Source organism: Chiloscyllium punctatum, chromosome 18 (assembly GCF_047496795.1).
Source record: "Chiloscyllium punctatum isolate Juve2018m chromosome 18, sChiPun1.3, whole genome shotgun sequence".
NCBI classification, from domain to species: domain Eukaryota; kingdom Metazoa; phylum Chordata; class Chondrichthyes; order Orectolobiformes; family Hemiscylliidae; genus Chiloscyllium; species Chiloscyllium punctatum.
In genome coordinates, this window is record NC_092756.1 from 95639327 (window position 1) to 95664257 (window position 24931).

A 24931-nucleotide genomic window follows, 5' to 3' on the forward strand; every position below is an offset into this window, starting at 1 on the left:
AGAAATAGTCCTAATGATCCAGCTATCCTTCATTCAGTCCTGCCATCTGGTCAATTTTATTGGAGGCATAGAGCCCTACAGCACAAAAACAGGCCCTTTGGTCCAAACCAGTCCATGCCAACCAAAATGTCCATCCATGCTCACCCCATTTCCCTGCAGTTGGCCCATATTCTTCTAATTCTTTCCTATCTGTGTATTTGTCCAAATGTCTTTTAAGTTTTGTTAATATACCCACTTCAACCACTTCCACTGGCAGTTCATTCTGTATGCATACCACCCTCTGTAAAAAGGTTGACCCTCAGGTTCCCTTTTATTCTTTCTCTTCGATTCCCCAACCCTGGGAAAAAGACTGAGTGCATTCACCTATCTATACCTCTCATGATCTTATACACTTTTGTAAGATCTTCCCTCAGTCTCCTACGTTCTAAAGAAAAAAGTCCTAGTTTGTCCAACCTTTCCCTATAACTCAGACCATTGAGTTAGTGTAAATTTCTTCTGCACTCTTTCCAATTTAATACCATCCTTCCTATAGCAAGGTGTCTGAAATTGAACACAATACTCCAAGTGTGGCCTCACCAAAGTCCTGTATAGCTGCAACATTTCTTCCCAACTTCTATACTCAATGCTCTACCCAATGAAGGCCAGTGTGCCAAAAGCATTTTTCACTGCCCTGTCTACATGTGACTCCACTTTCAGAGAACTGTGAACCTGAACTTCAAAGTCCCTCTGTTCCACTACACTCCTTAAGATTCTACCATTCACCATAAAACTCCTACCTTGATTTGACTTACCAAAATGAAAGGTCTCACACATACCTCCATATTAAACTCCATATGCAGTCAGAATATTCATCATGAGACCAAAACTGCACACACCATTCTGAGTATGGTCTTATCAATAACTTGTACAATTCCAGCAAGACGTCCCTGCTCCTATACTCTCATCTTCCTGTTGCAAAGGCCAACAGGCCATCTGCTGTCTTCCCTGCCTGCTGCACCTGCATGTTTCTTTCAGCAGTTGGTGTTCAAGGATACCCAGGTCTTGTTGCATCTTCCCCGCACCCCAACTTCCCAAACCATTGCCATTTGGATAATCTACATTCTTCTTGAGAACTGCCATCAGCAATATGAGATTTAAGTCCTTGCAGTCATACTTCATCTTTGCCATTGTATAGGGCACAATGGCTCAGTAGTTAGCTCTGCCAGCACCTCGGTTTGATTGCAGCCTCAGGTGACTGTCTGTGTGGCGTTTGCACGTTCTCCCTGTGTCTGCGTGGGTGTCCTCTGGGTGCTCCGGTTTCCTCCCACTATCCAAAGATGTTCAGGTGAGGTGAATTGACCATGCTAAATTGCCCATCATGTTCAGGGATGTGTGAGGTGCATTAGTTAGGGGTAACTGTAGAGTAGTACAGGAATGGATCTGGGTGGATTACTCTTGGGAGGCACAATGTGAACTTGTCAGGCCAAATGGCCTGTTTCCATACTGTAGGGATTCTGTGATGATTCTATAGAAGTTCATCAATAAGAATTTATGCTTCTTACCACTTTGATTTTTTAATCCATGCCCACAGGTAGATATTGATTGGAAGCAGTTCCTGTGGGAAGGATCAATCAATAGTTGCCCCCAGAGCCACAGGCTTTCATCAAAGCCTGTGGGGACCATTGAGTGACCACATGATGTCTGTCAGTTTGGTCAAAGCCCATTGTGACCATTAGACATTCACTGCATCTTGAATTCTTGTTTCATCTAGAACGGGTATCAAGATCTGAATGCATTTTCTGTTCATGTGGATTGACTGTGTCTGTTGGTGGTAGCTCCTGCCTGTCACGTAACTAACAGTTCCAGATGTGAATCACTGTTGCTCTGTCTGGTGCACCTAAAGCAAAAGTTAATCCAAGGGAGCACATCTCATCACTTCATCCAGGAGTAAACCCTTCTAAAATGAAACCTGAAGTCAACATATGAGATCTCAGTGACACAGCCACTTGAAGCAAAAGGATAGATCAGGTTATGAAAAAGCTCTTCAAAAGTAATTTTTTAAAAAATCATTCCATTTTTATCTAGCTGTAAACAACCAGCTAGTTGGAAGTTTGTTGAGAACCTATTAGTCTAAAAGCAGTGACCTCAACAAGATTAATATCCCAAATATTGACATTTCAAACCTCTGATTGGCTCTGGGTCTTGGCCCTGCTCCCCACCCCCACCCCCCGCCCCTCCCCACCTAACCTCTGTCCCCTTTGTTCATTGGTGCCTGGATTGATGAGAGATTCTGTTTGGCTGTTAAGATTTGTCAATCATCATTGGTGATGTCACCACTGTTTGAGTGCAGGATGTCCCAGGAGGATAAATACAACAGCTAGGGGGACAGAGGTTCAGTTCTAGAGTTGTGTGGGTAATAGTGAGCAGGAGTAGTGAAGATGGCTTCCCAAGTGTGTCAGAACTACCACAAGGACTGTGAGGCTGCTGTTAACAAGCAGATCAACCTGGAGCTCTATTCTTCCTATGTTTACCTCTCCATGGTGAGGGTTGTGCTTCTATCAAAAGTATTGTGAAAAAGTTGGACTTTCTCCAATTTAACACTAACCTGAACTTTTTTCTTGAGAATGCATGTACTTCAAACATGATTTGTAATGTTGAAGTGATTGCTCCTTGTTGCTACACCCTGATGCAAAGTGTTAAAGCTGAAACTATCTTGGCTCCTGCTTTTGCTTATGTAATGAATATAAACCTGGATGAATGTCTGTTTGCTTTTGTCTTACTGACATGGGCAAAGTTTGCTCTGTGCTGACTACAACTAGAAAATGTCTCTTTTTTTTTTTTTTAACTTAAGACTGATACACTGATTCAGTGTCAACTCTATTCACTGAGTTGTAACTGTCACACTGTTGTGAATTTGTCTCTACAAACACTTTTTAGTTCTAGCACCAAGATTCCAAGACTATATGCATGAGCGAAGTGGTTTGTATTGAAGTATTAATTTGAAAAGCAGAGATCCCTACATTACATTTCTCAGTAAGGTCAGCTGAGTTGATCAATATCATAGGAGCCCTTGAGGTGTGGATGTTGTCCCAGAATGTAGGATAGTTTCTTGTTATTTGAAATAAAGCTGAGAAGCTCTCCATATCAGGTGCCAGTGTATCTATATAGTTGAGTTCAATTTGTACTTGGAAGGTAATTCCAATAGATCTCTGGGTTCTAACATGTAAAGCTCATTAACATTCACAAGTGAATTACATCTTTGACTACTGAAGTTTATTCCCTCCCTCCCCTTGACCTCTTGTAGGCTGTGCAAATAAGTTTAGTCACTTGGAATAACTTGGGAAATTTACAAACTGGGTGACCAGCGAGTGGCTAATAGATGAGGAAAACCTCCTGAGTCCACTTCCCCTGGAGGTAGGAGGAAGTGGGCCATTCACATGTATGTGAACATGTCTGTATATACAAGAACAATTTGTTCTTTTATCTTGTAGCTCAGTGTCCCTACCATGGAATGTGAAGGCCCACCTGCTTGGCAGTGTATAATACCACCTGAACAATTTGCCTTTAACCACCACATCCCAATTTAGATTCTAATGCGTTTTAGGCTTGAAACTTAGAGGCTTGGTCAGATTCTTGGGATTTGGGTTCAAATAGAATCTTGGTGACTTAATCAAATGGAATTCAAAGTCCACCTCACTACTGATAAGGAACTAAGTGCTCCTTTGGTGCAGTGGTTGTCTCCTACTCCTGAGCCAGGAGGCCCAGGGCTTGTATCCCAAAGGTATGACATGACAAGCATATTTTAAAGTGGTTGACAATCATGCTGCAATTTCATTAATTAATCTGTTCTACTTTATCCCCAGTCCTCTTACTTTGACCGGGATGATGTTGCCCTGCGTCACTTTGCTGAGTTCTTCAAGGAGCAGTCCCATGAAGAACGGGAACACGCTGAGAAACTGATGGAATTCCAGAATAAACGTGGAGGCCGAGTCCTCCTGCAGGATATCAAGGTTGGGTTTGACTAATCTCTCCTAGACCAAACAATTGTACTTCATATTTGAAGCAACTTGATTTCAATGTTTATTTGGCTAGATTGGCAGTAATGGTGCTAATGTGGATTTGAAGCAATTCAATTCCAATTAATCAAGGCTATAAGCCATATTGCTTCATCCACTAAAAATGAACTTGACCTGTTTTTTTAAAAAAAAGTGACCCCTTTGCCTTTCCCTCCCTCCAGAAGCCAGAGCAGGATGAGTGGGGCAATGGTCTGGAGGCAATGCAGAGAGCTCTGCAGATGGAGAAGGATGTGAACCAGAGTCTGCTGGATCTGCACAAACTCTCCTCTGGCCACACGGACCCTCATGTGAGTTCCTGATGTATTTATGACAGGGCTCTTGTCTTGAATGGATAAGACATTTTGGTCCTTTAGCCTCTGATTTCTATGTAAATGGTGGTGAGTGCAGTATGGGAGTAGACCACGCTTCTGGTGTAGCCCAGATCTGAGCACTTTCTCCAGGCTCTTCAACAATCTGTCACATCACTTAACTGTCCACTCTCCATATTGAGGGGAATATCATTCTTGGAGAACAGTCAAGTTGATCTTGACATAATCAGATTTTCTCTTTGCTTCCCAGCTGTGTGACTTCCTGGAGAGGCACTACTTGGATGAGCAAGTGAAGATGATCAAGAAGCTGGGAGATCACATCACCAACCTGAAGAGACTGGGAGCCCCTGAGAATGGCCTGGGAGAGTACCTGTTTGACAGGCTCACCCTGGGGGAGAGTGACTGAACTGACTGCAAGGAGTGAACTTTCCTAAGTGGAGAAATTTGTAGAGCTGCTGCTTCTAATACACTAAAGTGTCCTGGGCTCTACATTGTAAATTACTAAATAAACAAACAATTCTCCAATAGATTGGGGTTTTCCTTTGTGGATGAATTGATCAAGTTGTGGATTTTTCCACATTGTGGAATGGGATCACTAACCTAAATATTCTGGGTCAATTGGTAAATCCTGTTATGATCCAAGATTTACAGGATGCACTCCAATGTGAGAAAACAGACTTGCCTTAATATCAAAATAATGATCTACAGATGCTGGAAGTCAAATTGCTGGGGGGGGGAGGAGAAGAAAGAGGTGCAGGGAGAGAAGATCTGAATTTCTAGCCACAACTGGGGAGAAAGCAACTTCTGATTTTATTTTATTTTGTTTTGCTTACCTACGTACAAGCTTTCCCTTGTGCTGTCGAAGTTCTCAGAATCTAACTTTCTTGCCTGAACAAAACTGTTGCAGTTGATCTGGGCATTGGTTTCCCAATGACTCCAGTATTGGGTCACTTCATGGCAGTATCAAACCTTAATCAAGGGTGGTCACCTAGCATAGGAAATCTGAGAAGCTGGTGTTAGAAACTCCAACAATCAACCAAATGGAGTTTGTCTCCATGGGACTTCCAAAATCTCTCCATAGTTGCCACTGTTTCTAGAGGGAGAATCAATTTCTAAAGTTAATGTAACATCCTTGGATTGGGGGTCCAGTCCCAACATGGGAGGAGTCCATAGACAATGGAGTGCTGCAATCACTCAAGTTAAGGTAGTTAAACTCCTTCATAGTTCATAAAATGCACAAAGATTAGGGATGGCTAAATATCACTCCCACCATTCTATACTTCTAAGTATTGTTAAAATCAGTCTCACGTAACTGCATATGACAATCAATTTGCTTTGGGGGAATTACCCAGTTTATTTACTCAAGTGGCAATCTTTCCTCCTTGTCCTATTGATGTTGTTTGAATGGCTTCAAATGATGTTTCAGCTGTAAACATGCAGTATCTGAAGAGCTTTGAGGAATGCAATAGGCTTAATAAGATTTCAGTGTTTTATTCACTATTAATGCCTCTTCATTTTAGGATTCTTTGTGTTTTTGCTGTTGAGAAATTCATGAAGGGAAATGAATTTCAGATTTAAGTTTCTGCTAATAGGGGGTACTGAATTTAAATACTCCTTGGGGAAAGATTGCTCCTGTCAGATGTTTCCTGACAGTCATTAAGATCACTGTATGATGTGACATTCCAGTATAATAGCACCTGCTCTGTAACAGTCAGGTTGATCAGTTGTTAGAATAGGCAATGACATTAAGACACAGAAACCAGACTAAATGTGTTCAGTGTAAACCACAAATTAAATCATGGGAGCAGCCCATGGAGGCTAACACCTAACTGCTGATAGTAAGCCCAGAGTTGATGTAGAGATAAACAGAAGTGTGGTGAGTCTCTGTATGGTATGAGAGGTTGCTGATCCAATTTTTCAGAAAGGAAATTTTAAACACTTGTGAAAGGCCAACCCAGAGAACTCATTGTTAAAAAGGAATTACCTTTGTCCCTATGTCAGCCATTTGTCATTTTCTATTTCCAAATTATTGGAATAGTTAGGGAAACATGCTGTTGGGAGATTGGATTCCCCTCCGATGGGAATTAATGGAATAAAGTGGGAATAAATTCAAAACCTCCCAGATACAAGTATTGTAAATAAAAGACAAGGCTCAACACAAAATATGTGGATGACTGATAAATTTGAGGGGTTAATCTCAGCCATTCCAACATCAGAACAGAACTGATGATATTAAATGGGCTGGAAGTTGGGATATGATCACAACAGTGGTACAGGATAACCACCATCATGGCATCTAACTGAGGCATGGAGGAGGACATTGAAGAACCAAGTGGTCCCAGACAACTGCCATTCATAGGATTGGATTGTAGAAATAACAGCATTGAGCAGGTCTGTCTGGATCAAAGAGAGGGCTACGCACTAACCACTCAGCAGGCTGGCCTCAGGAAATGTCCTGATGTTATTTCCATAAGGATCATCCTGAATGAAACACTTGGCATTGCAGTTGGAAGATGGGACAGGATCAGTCGGCCTGACTCCAGCCTCTAACGAAAAGCAGACAGAGCCATGGGGTTGGGGATTTTGGGGATGGCAAGTGTTCCAGCCAAATCGGAGTGATCCTGGGCTGGAGGGGTCTGCAGCTGGGGGGGGAGGGTGTGAATCAGTCAAGCTGGCTAATGGACCCATCGTTCTCACCAGAAACTGAGTGGAGGGAGGAGGTACATCATCAACTATATCTGAGGGGTGCTGGGGCTGAGAGCTTTACACAATTTTTAAAAATTCTCTCATGGGATGTGGGGTTGCTGGTTGGCCCATCCCTAGTTGCCCCTTGAGAAGGTGGGGGTGAGCTGCCTTCTTGAACCACAGCAGTCTATGTGCTGTAGGTAGACCCACAATACCCTTAGTGAGGGAATACCAGGATTTTGACCTGAGACTCTGAAGGGACAGTGATATATTTCCAAGTCAGGATAGTGAGAGGTTTGAAGGGGAGCTTACAGGGGCTGGAGTTCCCATGTATCTACCTCCCTTGCTCTTCTAGATGGAAGTAGTCATGGGTTTCAAAGGATCTTTGGTGAATTTCTGCAGTGTATCTTTCAGATAATACAGATGGCTGCCACTGAACGTTGATGGTGGAGAGAGTGGATGTTTGTGGGTGTGGTGCCAATCAGGTGGTTGCTTTGTCCTGGATGGTGTCAAGCTTCTTGAGTGTTGTTGGAGAAGCCCCCATCCAGGCAAGTGGGGAGTATTCCCTCGCACTCCTGACTTGTGCCTTGTAGGCTGTGGACAGAATTTGGGGAGTGAGGAGGTGAGTTAATCATCACAGCACTCCGAGCCTCTGCTCTCGTAGCCACTGTGTTTATGTGGTGAGTCCAGCTGAGTTTCTGGTCAATGGTAAGTTAAAGGATTTTAATAACAGGATTATTCAGTGATTGTAGATTCATTGAAAGTCAAGTGATATTTGGTAGATTGTATTGCAGGGGGTCATTGCCTGGCATTTATCTGGTGTAGTTTTATTTGCCACTTCTCAGCCCAAGCCTGGATATTGTCCAGATCTTGTTGCATTTGTATGTGGACTGTTTCAGTATCCGAGGAGTGGTGAATGGTGCTGAACATTGTACAATCATCAGCAAATATCCTTAGTTCTGACCTTATGAGGGAGGGAAACATAAAGTAATTTAGTGGCAACAAACAAAACCAGGCATTTTTGGATTTGAATTTTATACAATTTGGACAGAAATGTAAGGTTATGTTGGTTAAAGTTTCATTTGAATCAGCCATGCCACTCTGCTGTCTGTTTTAGGTGAGTCTCAATATTAAATCAGGGTGAGATTTAAATTGGACAAACCAATCAAGATGTTGTACCATTTAGACAAGCTGAGAGGTATTGTACCAGGGCATCACAAGGTTTATTCTAACAAACAGGTTTGTGGTCGACCAAACACTGCATCTGTGTGATAGTGTTCTTTATGAAATTCTAAATTCCAAGGACCATTATCAGAGGGAACAAGAACAGGAACCGTTAGGATATATTCACCCTGTTTTTTGATGAGGATGCTATCTGCAGGAAAATCCCACTCCTACAGGACTGCCATTCTTAAACGGGCAGCAACATACAACTAACAAAAGAGCACAGAAGCCAACAAAAACATAGAAAAACATTATACCGTACCATCTAAAGACCACAAGAATGGAAAGCAAAACCAGGTTTGATACACCATTAACTTACTTAATGCATCAGCCGGTAACTGACAATGTTTGACCAAAGTCCTTTGTGATCACTGGGTATTCCCTGCATCTCAGACCCACTTTGACCAGGACATGTATCAATCTCAAGATACGTTTTGTTTTTGGGTGGGTCAACTGTGTCCATTGGTGGGGTCTGTCTCAGGAGAGTAGTTTTAGATGGTGATTGGTGGTTCCTGCTGTCAATCACATGCTCCCCCATCTGGCCCATCTGACCCAGAGTTTAATCCAAGGGAACAAATCTCATCACCTAATCCAGGACTGAACCACTTTTAGAATGAAACCAGATGGAAAGTCGAGGCAAAAGGACCAGATTTGGTCAGGTGATGAAAAAGTGCTTCCCTAAAAGTAACATTCTTTAATTACTTTGTGAGTTTTGAGAAGATTTGTAGCTCAGGTCGAGGTTTTAATTACTTCATTTGCCAAAAGGTTTGTCCCTTTTTTTCTAAATGCTGTTCCTTGGTTCAAGGAGACTCCATCCTTGATTTTTTTTCCCAAGGGGCAATAAACCGGGCCGGGCTCCAATCAGTCTGGTTTGATACAGAGATGAAAAGGATTTTGAGAGGCCTTTTGTTTATATGTAAGCAGTTGAGATTTAAGGCCAAAGTGGCCACGTTTTAGAAGTGACCTGTATAATGAAAGGAGAGTGGTCAGCTCACTAGCAGCAGTTTTAGTTCAGTCTTGAACAGGGAAGTTCAACAGGGAGCTGTGTGGAAACTATCTCTCTTTTCTGCCCTTTAAATTCAACCTGTAATCATATGTTCCATTTATACTAGTTTCTAAAGGGAGTTTTTTTTATTGGGACTGTTGTGTATATTCTGACCAGCATAATTAAGTCTCGTGGATAGGTTGAGTTCTGTAAGGGTTCTTTATTCTGTTCTTTGTGTTTCATTGTATAATTTTATGAATACTTTTTGGTCTGTTTTAAAATCTAGTAGTCAACCTAGCTATCTTACTCTGGGTAATTTTCACTGTACACTGACCAAAACAAATTGCAAAGTTATGGTCTGGGGCTTTCTGCTTCAGAATGTTTTGAGTGGTCTGGCGAACCCCATAACACATTCCAATCCCATTGTAGGTATTTTCTGGGCATCTAGTTTCAGAGACAGGGAAATCTGAACCTAGAGTCTTCAGAACCAGAGGTATGGACACTACCACTGCATCACATATTAAACAGCAAGCAACCAGTTAGTTTGCAGTGTGTTGAAGATCCATCACTTCAAACACACTTGTATAATCAAGACTAATTGTCCAAACCTCTCTGTATTCCCAATCTCTGATTGGATCTGGGTCTCAGTACTGGCCCCACAGCCCTCTCCCCTTTTTCATTGGTGCCTGGATTGATAGAGATTCCTGATTGGCTGTTATGGATTGTCAATCATCATTGGTGATGTCATTCCCCAGTTGAGTGCAGGGTGCCCCAAAAGGATAAACACAAGAGCTTGTGAGGGAGAGGCTTAGTTCTAGAGTCGTCTGGGTGATAGTGAGTAGGAATAGTGAAGATGGCCTCCCAAGTGTGTCAGAACTACCACAAGGACTGTGAGGATGCTGTTAACAAGCAGATCAACCTGGAGCTCTCTTCCTCCTATGTTTACCTCTCCATGGTGAGCCTTGTGATCCTGAGATTGCAGTTTTCTTTCAAAAGTTAGAATTTCTCAGTTTCAAAGAAATGACCATGTTCTTGCTTTTTTGGGTGTGGAATCCAGGAGTAATGTTTAAGTAGTGAATGCTTCCTCTTTGCCATGTTAACTGCCTGAGGATCAGTTTTAAAAGCTACTCTGGAGAAGCTTAACATGAAACCTGCTTAAAGAGCACTCTCGTGGAGCAGTCTGTGTCCCTGTCTCTGAAATTGGTCTGGGTTCAACTCCTAGCTGTCTAATATCTCTGATCAGAAGGTACCTGGGGGGAAAAAAAAGACAGCAGCTGTGTGGATTTGCTGAAGACTATGTTATAGTGGAGTACTTCTTAATGTTAGTTAAAGCCCCATCCTTAATGGGATGCCACTTTTTTTTTAAAAAAAGCTAACAAGTGCTCACTCGCCACTAATACATCATTGGGATCTGAGGTTAAAACCTAGAATCTCTGACTACATGGTGTAAGACTGGAGAGTTTTCTTGACCCATATAGGTGGATGAGTATTACATTTAGTATCTACAGCATCAAATTGTCCCAATTTTCATGGCTAATAATTATCACTTTGCAAATCAATTAACTTTGTAAGTGGGAAGCTTCCTGTAGTAACTAATGCTCTTCACACTTATTGAAATTATTGATTGCTTATTTGTCTATGGTTCATGACTTAAACTCCAAAACACATTCTATTAGAAATGATAGTATTTAAATATCCAAAAACTCCAGGCTCTTGCTTAACTTTGAAAATTCTATGCATCAAACTAAACTTGTGAACTCTCAACAATTCACTTTTTTTGCTAGCTGCTCATGCTTAATGAGTTGCAGCCCATGTTTGGGATTGATGAAACTAATAGCAAATTTGTAGCTGTCAAATTGGGAATAAATCTTAATGATGATGGAAGAATTTTTGACTAGAGTCTAAAATCGTGTTTTTAAAATTCAATTCTCTTGTCAGTCCTCTTACTTTGACCGGGATGATGTTGCCCTGCGTCACTTTGCTGAGTTCTTCAAGGAGCAGTCCCATGAGGAACGGGAACACGCTGAGAAACTGATGGAATTCCAGAATAAACGTGGAGGCCGAGTCCTCCTGCAGGATGTCAAGGTATCCTTTTCGTTCCCTTCTAAGGAATGAGCTTCTATTAATAGTGGCTGAGGCCAAAAGGAAATGGATTGAATTTGAGAACAAAGCACTTCACAAAAACTATTCTAGAATTAGCTATTCACTCAGTGTTTGGAGTCCTGTCTTCAGTGAGATTCAATTTTGATCCATTTGGAGTTGGCTAGGAGATTGGTATGACTGGCTTGAATTGTTGTTCACTACTCTATCCTGCCTCTACCTTGCATGGATCATTGCTTTGACAGGAACCCTCCTGATGCTTTTGCATGTTGAACCTGAACTTTTCCTTTCTTCCAGAAGCCAGAGCAGGATGAGTGGGGCAATGGTCTGGAGGCAATGCAGAGAGCTCTGCAGATGGAGAAGGATGTGAACCAGAGTCTGCTGGATCTGCACAAACTCTCCTCTGGCCACATGGACCCTCATGTGAGTTTTCCATGATTGGTGTTTTGGGCACAATTATTGGAAGATGTTGCTTTTCTGTCTTTTAATTGATGCTAATAACTGTCCCAATACCTGGAGGTGTAGGGATTTGGAGAGAATGGGTAGATAAAAGTGCTGAATGTTTTTACACCATCCTAGCATTCCCCTCTAAGTATTTCGTAGTTCATTAAAGGAAATGTTTATATTAGGTCATGTCTTCTAGTCAAGAACTAAATTCCAATTTGAGGGTTAATATTGGTCCTTTGGAAACTTTCTTCCAGCTGTGTGACTTCCTGGAGAGGCACTACTTGGATGAGCAAGTGAAGATGATCAAGAAGCTGGGAGATCACATCACCAACCTGAAGAGACTGGGAGCCCCTGAGAATGGCCTGGGAGAGTACCTGTTTGACAGGCTCACCCTGGGGAAGAGTGACTGAACTGACTGCAGGGAGCAAGTTTAGATTGGTACTGTACCAAAATAGTATGTTGTCTATCACTTGTGGAGGAAGAAAGGAATGTGGTTTGCTTAAATTGTACCAGGGCTGAAATGTGGGCTTTTTATTGTGAAATGTATTAGACTCTGACAAAATAAACTGTTCAATATTGGACTTTGGCTTGCTAATTTTCCAAAGTTTGGTTTTACAGCTGCCTTGTTTAACATTGGGCAGAGGCCCAATTTTGCAACACTCCATTCAAATGCTCAACAGCAGAGATAGAGCATCTGGCAGTTTTTTGTACTACATGACAGGGAATAACTAAAACCATATTTGTTTTAACTTGAATTGAAGAGTCTGAGCACCAGGGTCCCACTAACAATAACTGCCTTTGCATCCCAGGCAAATCACCCAAGAATAATGTTCCAAATTTTAGCTCAACATAATTACATGGTCAACATCATTCATTTAGTGATTTAAATCCCTCCAGCTGCCATGGTGAGATTTGAATCCATGGTCTCTGAGCAGTAACCCTTCAGAATACTAATCCAGTGACACTACAACAACAGCACTTCTCCACAGGCTTCAACTGTCTGAAAATCTCTCTCTGGAATGAACTTGAGGAAATAACTGAGACATAACACTCCAGCAAAATATTTCCAGTAACTATTTTTCCTTGAGTTGCCTCAAATTGTTCATGATTTCCTGGGGGCAATGGTTTAAGTGCTTCTTTTCTAACAACTTCCATGCAATCTCAGTTTATAGACAATAACATTTGGTTGGTGGTTTTGTTTGTAATTAATCACTGTTTCCAAGTGATCTTTGGATTTGCTACCATAATCCAATTGCAACAAGCTAATAGGAAGTGTAATGGTTGTTGTAGTATACAATAAACTTCATTTAATGTGGTTTGCATTTAATATGGTCTTAGTTGCTATTTAAGACAGTAAGTGAGTAAACCATACAACCTGTCACTGTTACTCAGCTCACCTGGATGGGAGCATTATTGACTGGGCTAGTATTTAATCACCATCCTCTGGTGATGTGATGCCACCTTGAATGGCTGCGTGTGTGTCCACATTACCCAGAGGGAAGGCCTTTCAGGTACTCTGATCCATCAACATGTAATTACAAGTCAGGATGGTGACTGGCTTGGGAGGGGATCTTGCAGGAAGTGGTGTCCCATGTATCTGCTGCATTCTTCCTTCCAGATGAAGTGCTTGTGGGTTTGGAAGAGACTGTTAAAGGTGTTTGACTTTCCAAAGTGCATTGTGTAGATGGTGTACACTTCTACTGAGTGTCAGTGGTAGAGGGAGTGGAGGTGGCTGCATTCCTGGATGGTGTCAAACTGCTTGTGGTGTTGGTGTTGCACCTATCCAGGCAAGTGAGTATTCCATCACATCCTGACTTGTGCCTTGCAGATGGTGGACTGAGTTTGAGGAGTCAGGAGGTAAGATACTGGCTCCAGGAGTCCCAGCCTCTGACCTTTTGACCGCTTTGCCTGTTAAGTACAATAATGGCTGACTTTGGGCTTCAACTCAACTTTTCCATCTCCTTCTATAGCCTTGAAGTCCTGAGTAACTAAAAAGTCCATCTAGACTAGTGTTTCAGAAGTCTAACTTTTTATCTACACATCTCCAGTGCAGGAATTTCAAAAACACCCAATCCTTTGACCAAAGTACTTTATGCTCCTCTCCATCTCAATTAGCAAAGGATACCTTTAACTTTCACCCCCATCGCCTAAATTCAGACTCCTATTGACATGAGAATACAATATTTAGGCTATTAAACAAACAATACATTTCGATCACCAGCTTTGTGGAGATAGGTTCAACTGAGCTATTCAACAGGGAATTGGATTATTTCAATGGGAATAAAGTACAGGATGATAGGGAAAAGGCTGGATAATGCTAAGTCAAAATGCTCATTCGGAAGGCTAGTACATGCATGATGGGCGAAATAGCTGCTTTCACCACCGTTATATTTTTGATTATCCATGTGAGTGTTTAGAAAGGGTCAAGGGATGACCCTCAATGTGACATCAAGACCTGACCTCCAGTGATAGGCACCAAGGGAGATGACCATTCTGCTGTCTTGGTAGCTGCCCAATACTCACTGGGGACAAGGGTTCAAACCGATGGTTGACGCAAGGTAAATGCGCAGCCACTAAATGGGTCCATTCTCTTGATGCACAGTGGTGGTGTCCCTATCTCTGAGCCAGGAGACCTGGGTTCAAGTCTCACCTGCTCCAGAAGTGTGTCACAGCATCTCCATTGGTTTGATTAGAAAAATAACTGAAACTGGCTTGAGGTGGAAATCAGTGGTTGGACGCGGTGACATCGGTTCCAGAGGTCACTGCTGAACATGAATCTCAGAGATCCACGCAGCGGCAGGGAACATAGATTACAGCCACTAAGGAAAGGACCCATCGCTGCCACAGTTTCAGGGTAAAGGGACCCTCATTGAAGACTCAGATGAGGAGGAATTCCTTCCCTCAGAGGGTTGTGGGTCTTTGGAATGCCTTGCCACAGACAGCTTGGGATGCCTTGCATATATTTAAAGCTGCAATAGATTCTTGAGGAGTTGAGGAATCAAGGGTTACGGGGAAAGGGCAGAAAGTAGATGGGAGGAACATTGGATCTACTGTGATCCTATAAAACAGTGGAACAGGTTCAAGGGACTGAACGGTCTACTCCAACCCAGAGACCTAATGGTTTTATGGTCTGTGGTCTGTGGAGGAGGGGTGAGGGGAGTTAAGAATTTGCCAAGGAGAGGAACAAAACCTTCCTGGTGTCTCAGCTGACCTGGGAATAAAACAATAAAGAAAAGAAGCCTTAACATCAGTAAATGCTGAAAGACTGTCAGACCTACTATCTAATGCTGTAGAGATTGGTTGCATCCATTTATCCATTCTCTGGGATCAATAAAACTCTCCATTATCTCACAAGTCTAAACTGTTAATAGAAACTGAATAAACTATCTTAAAACTACTTACAAATCCTCAACAGCTGACCTTAGGTATCTGTAATCCCCAAATCCAAAATCTTACAAATGTATAGATCCCACTGAGCCTGTCAAATGTTGCTGGGGATGTCACTTCTCAGGTATCACCTCAGCAAGGACAATCGACCAAAACCCCAAAAAGAGAAGGGTGAGATGTTGCCCCACTATCTGTGTCAATAGATAATTGGGGATCTCTGATAGTGGAGAAAGTGAGGACTGCAGATGCTGGAGATCAGAGCTGAAAATGTGTTGCTGGAAAAGCGCAGCAGGTCAGGCAGCATCCAAGGAGCAGGAGAAACAACGATTCGGGCATGAGCCCTTCTTCACGAACAAGGAAAGTGTCTTTCCTCATTTCTGAAGAAGGGCTCATGCCCAAAACGTCGATTCTCCTGATTTCTGATAGTGGGACATTGAAACTCTCTGTTACAAATGTGAGACAGCAGCTGAGTATGTGGGTGACACTGGATTTGGTCACATTCACTGCCTCTCATTCACACATTTCCATTTCTCTATCCAGTGGCCGGTTGGTAAAGTCCCACAGAATGACTTAATTTGTACTGTATCAGCTTCACAGCTCCTCACACGCAACAAACATGACCAGGTTCTCAAACACTATTTCAGCAAAAGTTACAAGTTATCATTAACAACAAGAACAGAGATTGCTGGAGAAACTCAGCAGGTCTGGCAGCATCTGTGGAGAGAGAGACAAAATTAACGTTTCAAGTCCAGTGCTCCTTCTTCAAATAATCTGCTCTGACGAAGGGTCAGCGGTCTTGAAAGGTTTACTCTGTTTCTCTCTTCACAAATGCTGCCAGACCTTCTAAGTTTCTCCAGCAATCTGTTTTTGTTTCAGATTTCCAGCATCTGCAGTTCCTTATTTCATTTTAGTAGTTATCACTAAGTTCAAACAAGAATGTTAAACAATGAGACACCTTCAATTTGAAACAAAACCTAAATGCAGTGACATCATTGAGAAAAAGCCCCTCAATTTGTTTGCATTCCAAAGCTCTGATTGGTTCAAGCTCATATCCTTATTCAGTGGTGCCTGGATGCATGAGTGATTCCTGATTGGCTGTCATGATTGTCAATCACTGGTGACATCATTCCCTGGTTGGGTGCAGGGTGTCCCAGGAGGATAAATGCAAGAGCTTGTGGGAGAGAGGCTCAGCTCTAGAGTTGTCTAGGTGATAGTGAGCAGGCATAGTGAAGATGGCCTCCCAAGTGTGTCAGAACTACCACAAGGATTGTGAAGATGCTGTTAATAAGCAGATCAACCTGGAGCTCTACTCCTCCTATGTTTATCTCTCCATGGTGAGGTCCTATTCCTATGACTGTGTTCTGAAAAGTCTAATTTCAGTAAATTGAATTTAAGCTGTGTTTTGTTGAAAGGTTGGGTTTAGGACTGAATCTTTTAAACAATGAGTGTTTAGTATGGTGTTTTAAATTTGTAGACCCTGTTACAACAACTGCTTTTTCCCTATTGCATATGGAAATAACTCCATTCTGGAGTAGGTGGGACTTTTGGTTCAGATATGTAATAATGTCTCTCTAAAGCTGACTAGAAAAGTATCCTAAGATGAGCACTAACTCTGAGTATGGACCTGATCAAATCATTGTGGCAAGTTCACTTGGTGGGCTGACTGACTAGAAGTGTAAGGTTCTGGTAAACTTGTCTGTGACAAAATCCATGGCTTTAAAAAAATGCTGTTGTTTCAAGATCTCTCTTTCCCCTCTAATTGGTTTAAGACTAAATGCTGACCAAATATTGGTCAATAACAGTTCAGATACTTAAGTTCCTTCAGGTGTCCTCATGAGATGGTGGCCTAATGGTCTTCTATTAATCAAGAGACACAAATGTTCTTGGTTTGGTTTAAACTTATATCATGGCAGATGGTGCTGTTTGAATTTTCTTAAAATCTAGAATGAAGGATCCAATGATCATTAATCTATTATTGAGAAGGTCCACTTTGCTAACTGATGTCCCTCTTTAGGGAAAGAAACTGCTATCCTTACCTGGTCTGGCCTACCATGTGACTTCAGACCCACAGCCATGTGGTTGACTCCTAAATTGTCTTCTGGATAATTAGAAATGGGTAACAAATCACTTAGCTAGTGATGTCCTCATCCTAAGACTCTTTTTTTTCAAAAAAAGCAATAACTTGCTTTCTTACTGTTCTCTAATGTATAGGATCTGAAAATGCCAATGTATGCACAGCAAGGACATAGCCAGATCAATCTGTTTTGACCCTTTTTTAAAAAAAGTATAACTTGCTAAATCTCCAGAATACAGCAGGGTTTTGATTCTTTAACAAAATTAGGGAGGACAATTTTTTAATCTTTGATTATAGAAGATGCTGATGTGAAATGAGGGTTCCAAAACTCATCTAAAGGAGGGGAAAAGTGTGAATTTTACGTACCTTTTTTTAAGAAAAGCTGCCTAAGTCAAGATTCAACTTCAGTGAGAAGAGAATCTGGTACTAATTTATTTGAAACTATCCACAGTCCTCTTATTTTGACCGGGATGATGTTGCCCTGCGTCACTTTGCTGAGTTCTTCAAGGAGCAGTCCCATGAGGAACGGGAACACGCTGAGAAACTGATGGAATTCCAGAATAAACGTGGAGGCCGAGTCCTCCTGCAGGATGTCAAGGTATCTTTTCATGCCTTTCTAAGGAATGAGCTTCTATTAATGGTGGCTGAAGCCAAAAAGAAATGGGATTGAGTTTGAGAACAAAGCTATTTTATAAAACTCTTCTAGAAATCAGTTATCTATTCAATGTGTTTTGAAACCTGTTGCCTCCAATGAGGTGCCATCTTTAATCTGGTCAGAGTTGGCTGGGAGATTGGTATAATTGCCTTGAATTGTTGTTCACCTCCCACTAGACTACCTCCTACTTTGCACAGATCATTGCTTTGACACCACCCCATTGTTGATGTTTCATGACTGACTTTAAATACTTTCCTTTCCCTCCAGAAGCCAGAGCAGGATGAGTGGGGCAATGGTCTGGAGGCAATGCAGAGAGCTCTGCAGATGGAGAAGGATGTGAACCAGAGTCTGCTGGATCTGCACAAACTCTCCTCTGGCCACACTGACCCTCATGTGAGTTCCTTCTAATGGGGAAGTTGCAATGACTTTGTGGCTTTGGGATTCCTGCAGCTAATGACTGTCCTTTTGTGGGGGTTACACAGAACAGGTGTTGTGACTGAGGTCAATTTTGTCATTGCTGTATTTTGCTTTTCAGCTGTGTGACTTCCTGGAGAGGCACTACTTGGATGAGCAAGTGAAGATGATCAAGAAGCTAGGAGATCACATCACCAACCTGAAGAGACTGGGAGCCCCTGAGAATGGCCTGGGAGAGTACCTGTTTGACAGGCTCACCCTGGGGGAGAGTGACTGAACTGACTGCAGTGAATGAGTTTGTGGTGTTTTTGTACTAGTACAACTAGCATACTTGTTACTCGTGAGGTTCTGCTTGTCAGTTACTAGCAGACAATAAACAGTTTGAGTGGACTCTCATGGTTTTTGTAAACATAAGTTCTGAAATCCTGTTTATTACACCAGACCAGCCAAATGTTTTGAGTGATTGTCATTCCCACAAATAACATGGACAAACTCAATATTTGCATAATCTTTTGTGCATTGCACTATCAATAGTTGGAGGTACTGTAACAGTTTGTATTATCATATTGCACTTTTTTGCCCAACTAAAGTTTGACAGTGGGGCCATGTGCCTAGACTTCAGTCAGAAGAGTTATTTAAGGAAAATCAATAAACTCCAATGAAGTTTAGAAGTCAATCCGTGTCAAGGTGTACCCCTCAGGAGGGAGTTGTTCAGAGCCTCTCGCTTTAGAGGTAGGGATACATCAGGGTGTAAGAGGAGGCCTTAATAAATACAAATGGCTACTGTCTGTAAATAAGGGACAAAGTCAAAGGATTTGAGTCAGTTGACTTAGTGTGTTTTCCAACTCTTTCAGACTTCTAGCAGCCAGTGTTTCAGAAAAACTGACTCTCTGGTCTTCTCAAACTGCTCCTGTGAACTTGATTTAAAGTTCAATAAATGTTTGTGTAAACCATTTTTGGCCCAAACTGTTACATTGCAAAATATTTTTAATGTTTTACTTAAATTCCAATGGCTTTAAAAATCAACTAGCCTGGTTATGCTCACTTAAACCTTCCACACTCCCCTTAGAATTCTGGTAGCATTTGAGCAAAGTTTAAATGACAAGCAGTCTCAAATGCTGGAATCTTGTGTGATCTCCATGTTCTACGGAGCACTCTCTCCATATGGAAGGCAATATAGAGTGTACTTCTATTGGCTTTGGAGATTAAAGCTGGCTCTGCATATCTGCGCTTTAAAGTGATCAAACATCAGTCTCTCTCTCTCTCTCTCTCTCTCTCTCTCTCTCTCTCTCTCTCTCTCTCTCTCTCTCTCTCTCTCTCTCTCTCTCTCTCTCTAACCCCACCCCCCCCCCAACAGGATTGGAATTGATGTGGGGCCGACTAAAAGTAAATAACTTCGTGCCAATTGAATGGAGTAGTTCATTTGACAGGCTGGTTCTATCAGTTTATAAGACTTAATAGCAGCAACTCCTACATTAAATTTGTTAGGTGTAAAATGCAAATGAAACATCCATTTCACTCCTGATGGATCACTAGTCTTCACCTTCTCAATGATTTAACCTTCCTTTGCTCTGACTGAATTACTGATAGTTAGCCGTGAACTTAGTTGAGATCTGGCTGTTACAGCAAGAAAATTAATCTTCGCTCTCTTGAGTCATTAATCTTTGCATCTCATGACCCTCAAATAGAAAAAATGATGAGCATTTTTCAACCCAAAACCACTCCTGCTCCCTAAAGGCAGGTGCTGAATTTGGTGTTCCTATGAAAAGTCCAAACAGACCATGATCAAAGTCTTTGATGTCCACTGTGGAGGCTTTTGAGTAACCATGTGATGTCCATGCACTTGGACAAAGCCCTTTATGACCACTGGACACTCCCTGCGTCTTTTCAACAAAGACAGTTGTCCATACCCAGATACGTTGTCTATTCAGGTGGGTCAACTGTGCCCATTTAGTGGCATCTCTCCTAAGAAAGTTGTGTCTGCAACATTAGCAGTTGTTTCCGATGTGAATCTTAACCTTATTTTTCCATCTAAACCAGCGTTTACTCCGTGGAAACCACATATTCATCTAGAATCATAAAATCCCTACCACGTGGAAACAGACCTTTCGGCTGAACAAATCCACCCCAACCCTATGAAGGGTATCCCACCCAGACCCATTCCCTGATTTCTCTACATTTAGCCCTGACTAATGCACTTAGCCTATATGCTATGGGCAATTTAGCTTGGCCAATCCACCCTAACCTGCACATCTTTGGATTTTGGGAGGAAACCCATGTAGATACGGTGAAAATGTGGAAACATCACACAGACAGTTGCCTGAGGCTGGAATCAAACCTGGGTCCCTGGTGTTGTGAGACAGCAGTGCTAACCACTGAGCTACCGTGTTGCCCCAGGCATGAACCACTTCTCTCATAAACCCAGACATCAACGCTTGGGATCTTAGAGAAAGGTAGAATTCCTACAGTGCAGAAAGAAGCCATTTGACTAGTCTGGTCTGTACAACTCTCCAAACAGCATCCCAACTGGACCCCCGACCCCATCTCTGTAACTCTCCTAACTTCCCATGGCTAACCCACCTCGCCTGCACATCCTTGGGCAATTACCCATGGCCAATCCACCCTAACCTGCACATCTTTGGACTGTGGGAAGAAACTGGAGCACCTGGAGGAAACCCACACAGATGTAGGGAGAATATGCAAACTCCCACAAAAAGTCACCCAAGAGTGGAATTGAACCTGGGTGCCTGGTGCGGTGAGGCAGCAGCACTGACTACTGAGCCACCTTGCTATAATACCAATGCAAGGCCAGAGGGAGAGACTAAAATTATTTTTAGGTAGTGAGTTGTTATAATTGGGAATGCACTATCAAGACAGGATAATGGAAGCAGATGCCTTGAAATCGTTAAAGAGGGATTTGGAGACATAGAATGACAGGAAATAAATGGCAGGGTTATTGGAAAAACCAATAGGAGTGGGACTAATTTGAAAACGCTAGCAAAAACAAAATAGGCTAAGTGGTCCCCCATTGTGTCTGAATCAAAGAGGTGGAAAACATCTGAGCCACAACACTTCACACAGATTCAAATAGTCCTCACCCAGACTGAAAGTCGACCAGAAAAGTACTCATTGAACAAACAACACAGATGGGCAGGAAAAGACCAGCTGCTCCATCGAGCCTGTCCCCAACCCCACTGCAGCCAATGGGGGACGGGTCTGTGGGTGGCACTGGATATAGTCACGTTCACTCCCTCTCAGTCTCACATGTCCATTTCTCTGTCTAATGGCTGGTTTATAAATTCCCTCCAGATAATTGAATTTGTTTAAGGTACTGTATCAGCTTCACAGCTCCTCACCAGTTAGAAACCTGACCAGGTTCTGAAAAACTGTTCAGAAGAAAGTAAGAAATATTTTGAGAGTATTAAACTTCCAGAGATTTTCAGATTTGAAGAGTGTCGATGGGATCAAAATCATCAAGCCTATTCCATCAAACTCTTTCTATTTTCCCAATCTCTGATTGGCTTGGGGTCTTGGTTCCACCCCCACAGACCTCTCTCCTCTGTTCATTGGTGTCCGGATAGATGAAGATTCCTGATTGGCTATCAGGGATTGTCAATCATCATCACTAACATCATTCCCTGGTTGGGTGCAGGGTGGCCCTGGAGGATAAATACAAGAGCTTGTGGGAGAGAGGCTTAGTTCTAGTGTTGTCTAGGTGATAGTGAGCAGGGATAGTGAAGATGGCCTCCCAAGTGTGTCAGAACTACCACAAGGACTGTGAGGATGCTGTTAACAAGCAGATCAACCTGGAGTTCTATTCCTCCTATGTTTACCTCTCCATGGTGAGCCTTGTGTTCCTTGGCTGTGTTCTTAATAGGTTTGATTTTTCTTCAATTTGAAGTTTGTTTAAGCTGTTTTTTGTTATTTTGGGGGGATGATAATTAGTGAGGTACTTTAGACTGCAGGTTAATTATATGCTGACTTGTTCCCTGTAGTAACAATTTATTAAGACTTATGGTAGAACTAACTTAAGGGTGAGCCCTTGTGGTGTAGTGATAGTGTCTGAGCTGTGAGGCCTGGGGGGAGAATTCCAATTTGATTGGAAAATGTCTTTCGTGGTGTAATAGTACTGTCCCTACATATGGGCTTGCTGGCCTCCATTTGAATCCTCTAGTCCCAGAAATGATATTTTCAAATAAGCTGATGAAAATCACTTGTGAATAGTCTTTCTCTATGCTGAAATGTTAGTCAATCTGTTTGGCAAGGTTCAGTTTTGAGACTGCCTTAGGGTGACTACCTAGTTAAACTCTTGTGGTAGTGTTACTACCTCCTGAACCAGGAGGTCTGGGTGCAAATGTTACCTGCTCCAGAGATGGTGTTATAACATTACTGAACAGCTTCACTTGCAGTTATCTAAATCAAGGTCTGTGGGCCATAGTGAGACCCATCAAGGGATAATTTTAAGGGTTCTTGGTGCACTGGCAATATTCCAATCTTTGGACCAAGTTGTCTGGCCTCCAATCCCAATTGCCTCAGGTATGTGTCATAGCATCTCTATTGTTTTTAGATCAGAAAACACCTGAACTGAATTGCCATGGGTTGGTAATAGAGCAGAAACCAGTCTGACACTGAACAAAGGTTGGACTGTTGTTAATATGATCTTTAGAGGTTCTCCTGGATTTCCTCATGACTTTTGAAGGTGATACCTTGTTCACTGAAAGCTCTTTGCTTCTACTTCACCATAAATCTAAAATAAGTGGATTAAGATCTAACCAACATCTAGATTTTTGTGGTGTCTCTATTTGGCAAAATGCCTTGTGGTTGCTGAAGAACTCTTTGAAAATACAGTGACCATTGTAAGGTAGGACACTACTTGCATCCAGCAGTGAGCTCACCCAGGTGAGATTTGGGGCCTCATTCTTGTCTAAGTTGAATGTTCTCTTAGACAATGGAGCAAATGCCCCTCCATTGGAAATGCAGCTGTAGGGAAGCTTTGTGACTGAGTGTGATGTAGCTATCCTGTCCTAAGTCAGTTTCATATGAAATACAAATGACACTTCAATAATGAGTTTGTCACAAATCCTATGATGTAATATCAGCTAAACTGAATTAAATTCCAGTTAATAAACAGTTCTTCAGGCATCCTGAAGTCTTAAGTTAATGCTGAAAGTGATGACCCTTTAGAAAATTTAACACTGGGCAGATTCTCAGACCTGACTTTCCCAGCAAATTTTCACTTTCAGATCTTCAACATTTGCAGTTTGAATTGTTCTACTTTTTTCTCCCCAGTCCTCTTACTTTGACCGGATGATGTTGCCCTGCGTCACTTTGCTGAGTTCTTCAAGGAGCAGTCCCATGAGGAACGGGAACACGCTGAGAAACTGATGGCATTCCAGAATAAACGTGGAGGCCGAGTCCTCCTGCAGGATGTCAAGGTTGGGGTTTGCTTGACATTGAAGTTTTTACAAAAGTTTGTTGCTTATCCTATTAAAACTTAAATTCTCCAGCCACTGGGGTTAACAGCTAAAGTTTTTTGAAAAGATTTGTAGCTCGGGTGCTCGTTGTTGTGGTTCTGTTCGCTGAGCCGGGAATTTGTGTTGCAGACACTGAGGATGTCACTTAGACAGGGGACGAAATGTCTGCAACACCAATTCCCAGCTCGGCGAACAGAACCATTAACAGCTAAATTTGAGCCTCGTGTAAACAGGGCAAGTGTAGAATGTGGTTGTGATGACCTATTTCTGCCTTGGCTCAATGATCCAACCAATAAATGCTGATGTATTAAGGTAGAGTTTTTAGCCAAAACTCATACTGGTGCATGATTAAACCTGGGCGGCTAATCGTGTCATAAATGTCTAAGTCAACTAATGTAACTAAGCATGGAGTTCCTCTTTGATCACAATCAAAACTGGATTCCCAAAATCCTCCATTCCAGCCACATGGCTTGAGGTGCACTGACTAACACTGTTTTCAAACTAACAGGTCTCTATAGTTTAAAATGGCCTGACCACACACTGTTCAATGTCATTCCTGGTGATTTTTAGCATGTTGGATTATTGTGTGGGATTACTGAGGCATATGGCCTAAGCCCAAATCTGAACATTTGGGCACTCTACATCTGAACTTGACCACTTCTTAATTCCAGAAGCCAGAGCAGGATGAGTGGGGCAATGGTCTGGAGGCAATGCAGAGAGCTCTGCAGATGGAGAAGGATGTGAACCAGTCTGCTGGATCTGCACAAACTCTCCTCTGGCCACACTGACCCTCATGTGAGTTCCTCATGTAATGAATGTTCAGCTAAAGGTGATATTGCTATCTATCCTGTCATAGTAAAAATTCCAGAAGGTCATTTTTGACTTAATCTTGAGAGCAGTGTGCATGTGGAGGGCATCTGGATTTGAGGCCTGATGTGTTTCATGAAACACATGTGTAGTTTGAGGCCAGTTCTGGTCTCTCCACTGGGATGGTAATATTTAGACAAGTAATGCTGATGAAGCTAACTTCACTCTCTGGCTGCTTGTTCCAGCTGTGTGACTTCCTGGAGAGGCACTACTTGGATGAGCAAGTGAAGATGATCAAGAAGCTGGGAGATCACAT

The 24931-nt window shown here is 42.2% G+C and overlaps 3 protein-coding genes across 3 annotated transcripts; all 3 read left to right on the forward strand.

The window, feature by feature from the left end:
• Positions 1–2329: 2329 nt before the first annotated feature.
• On the forward strand, positions 2330–4831 carry LOC140489004 (ferritin heavy chain A-like). Its single transcript, XM_072588233.1, has 4 exons — positions 2330–2519; positions 3843–3989; positions 4217–4342; positions 4614–4831. The coding sequence occupies exons 1-4, from the start codon at positions 2418–2420 to the stop codon at positions 4767–4769; spliced, it is 531 nt and encodes a 176-aa protein (XP_072444334.1). The 5' UTR covers positions 2330–2417; the 3' UTR covers positions 4770–4831.
• A 5279-nt stretch (positions 4832–10110) lies between these two features.
• Positions 10111–12214, forward strand: LOC140489005 (ferritin heavy chain A-like). Its single transcript, XM_072588234.1, has 4 exons — positions 10111–10212; positions 11196–11342; positions 11655–11780; positions 12059–12214. Exons 1-4 carry the CDS (start codon positions 10111–10113, stop codon positions 12212–12214), a joined length of 531 nt encoding a protein of 176 aa, XP_072444335.1.
• Positions 12215–16420: 4206 nt separating this feature from the next.
• Positions 16421–18616, forward strand: LOC140489006 (ferritin heavy chain A-like). Its single transcript, XM_072588235.1, has 4 exons — positions 16421–16525; positions 17717–17863; positions 18188–18313; positions 18456–18616. Exons 1-4 carry the CDS (start codon positions 16424–16426, stop codon positions 18609–18611), a joined length of 531 nt encoding a protein of 176 aa, XP_072444336.1. The 5' UTR covers positions 16421–16423; the 3' UTR covers positions 18612–18616.
• The last annotated feature ends 6315 nt before the right edge of the window (positions 18617–24931 follow it).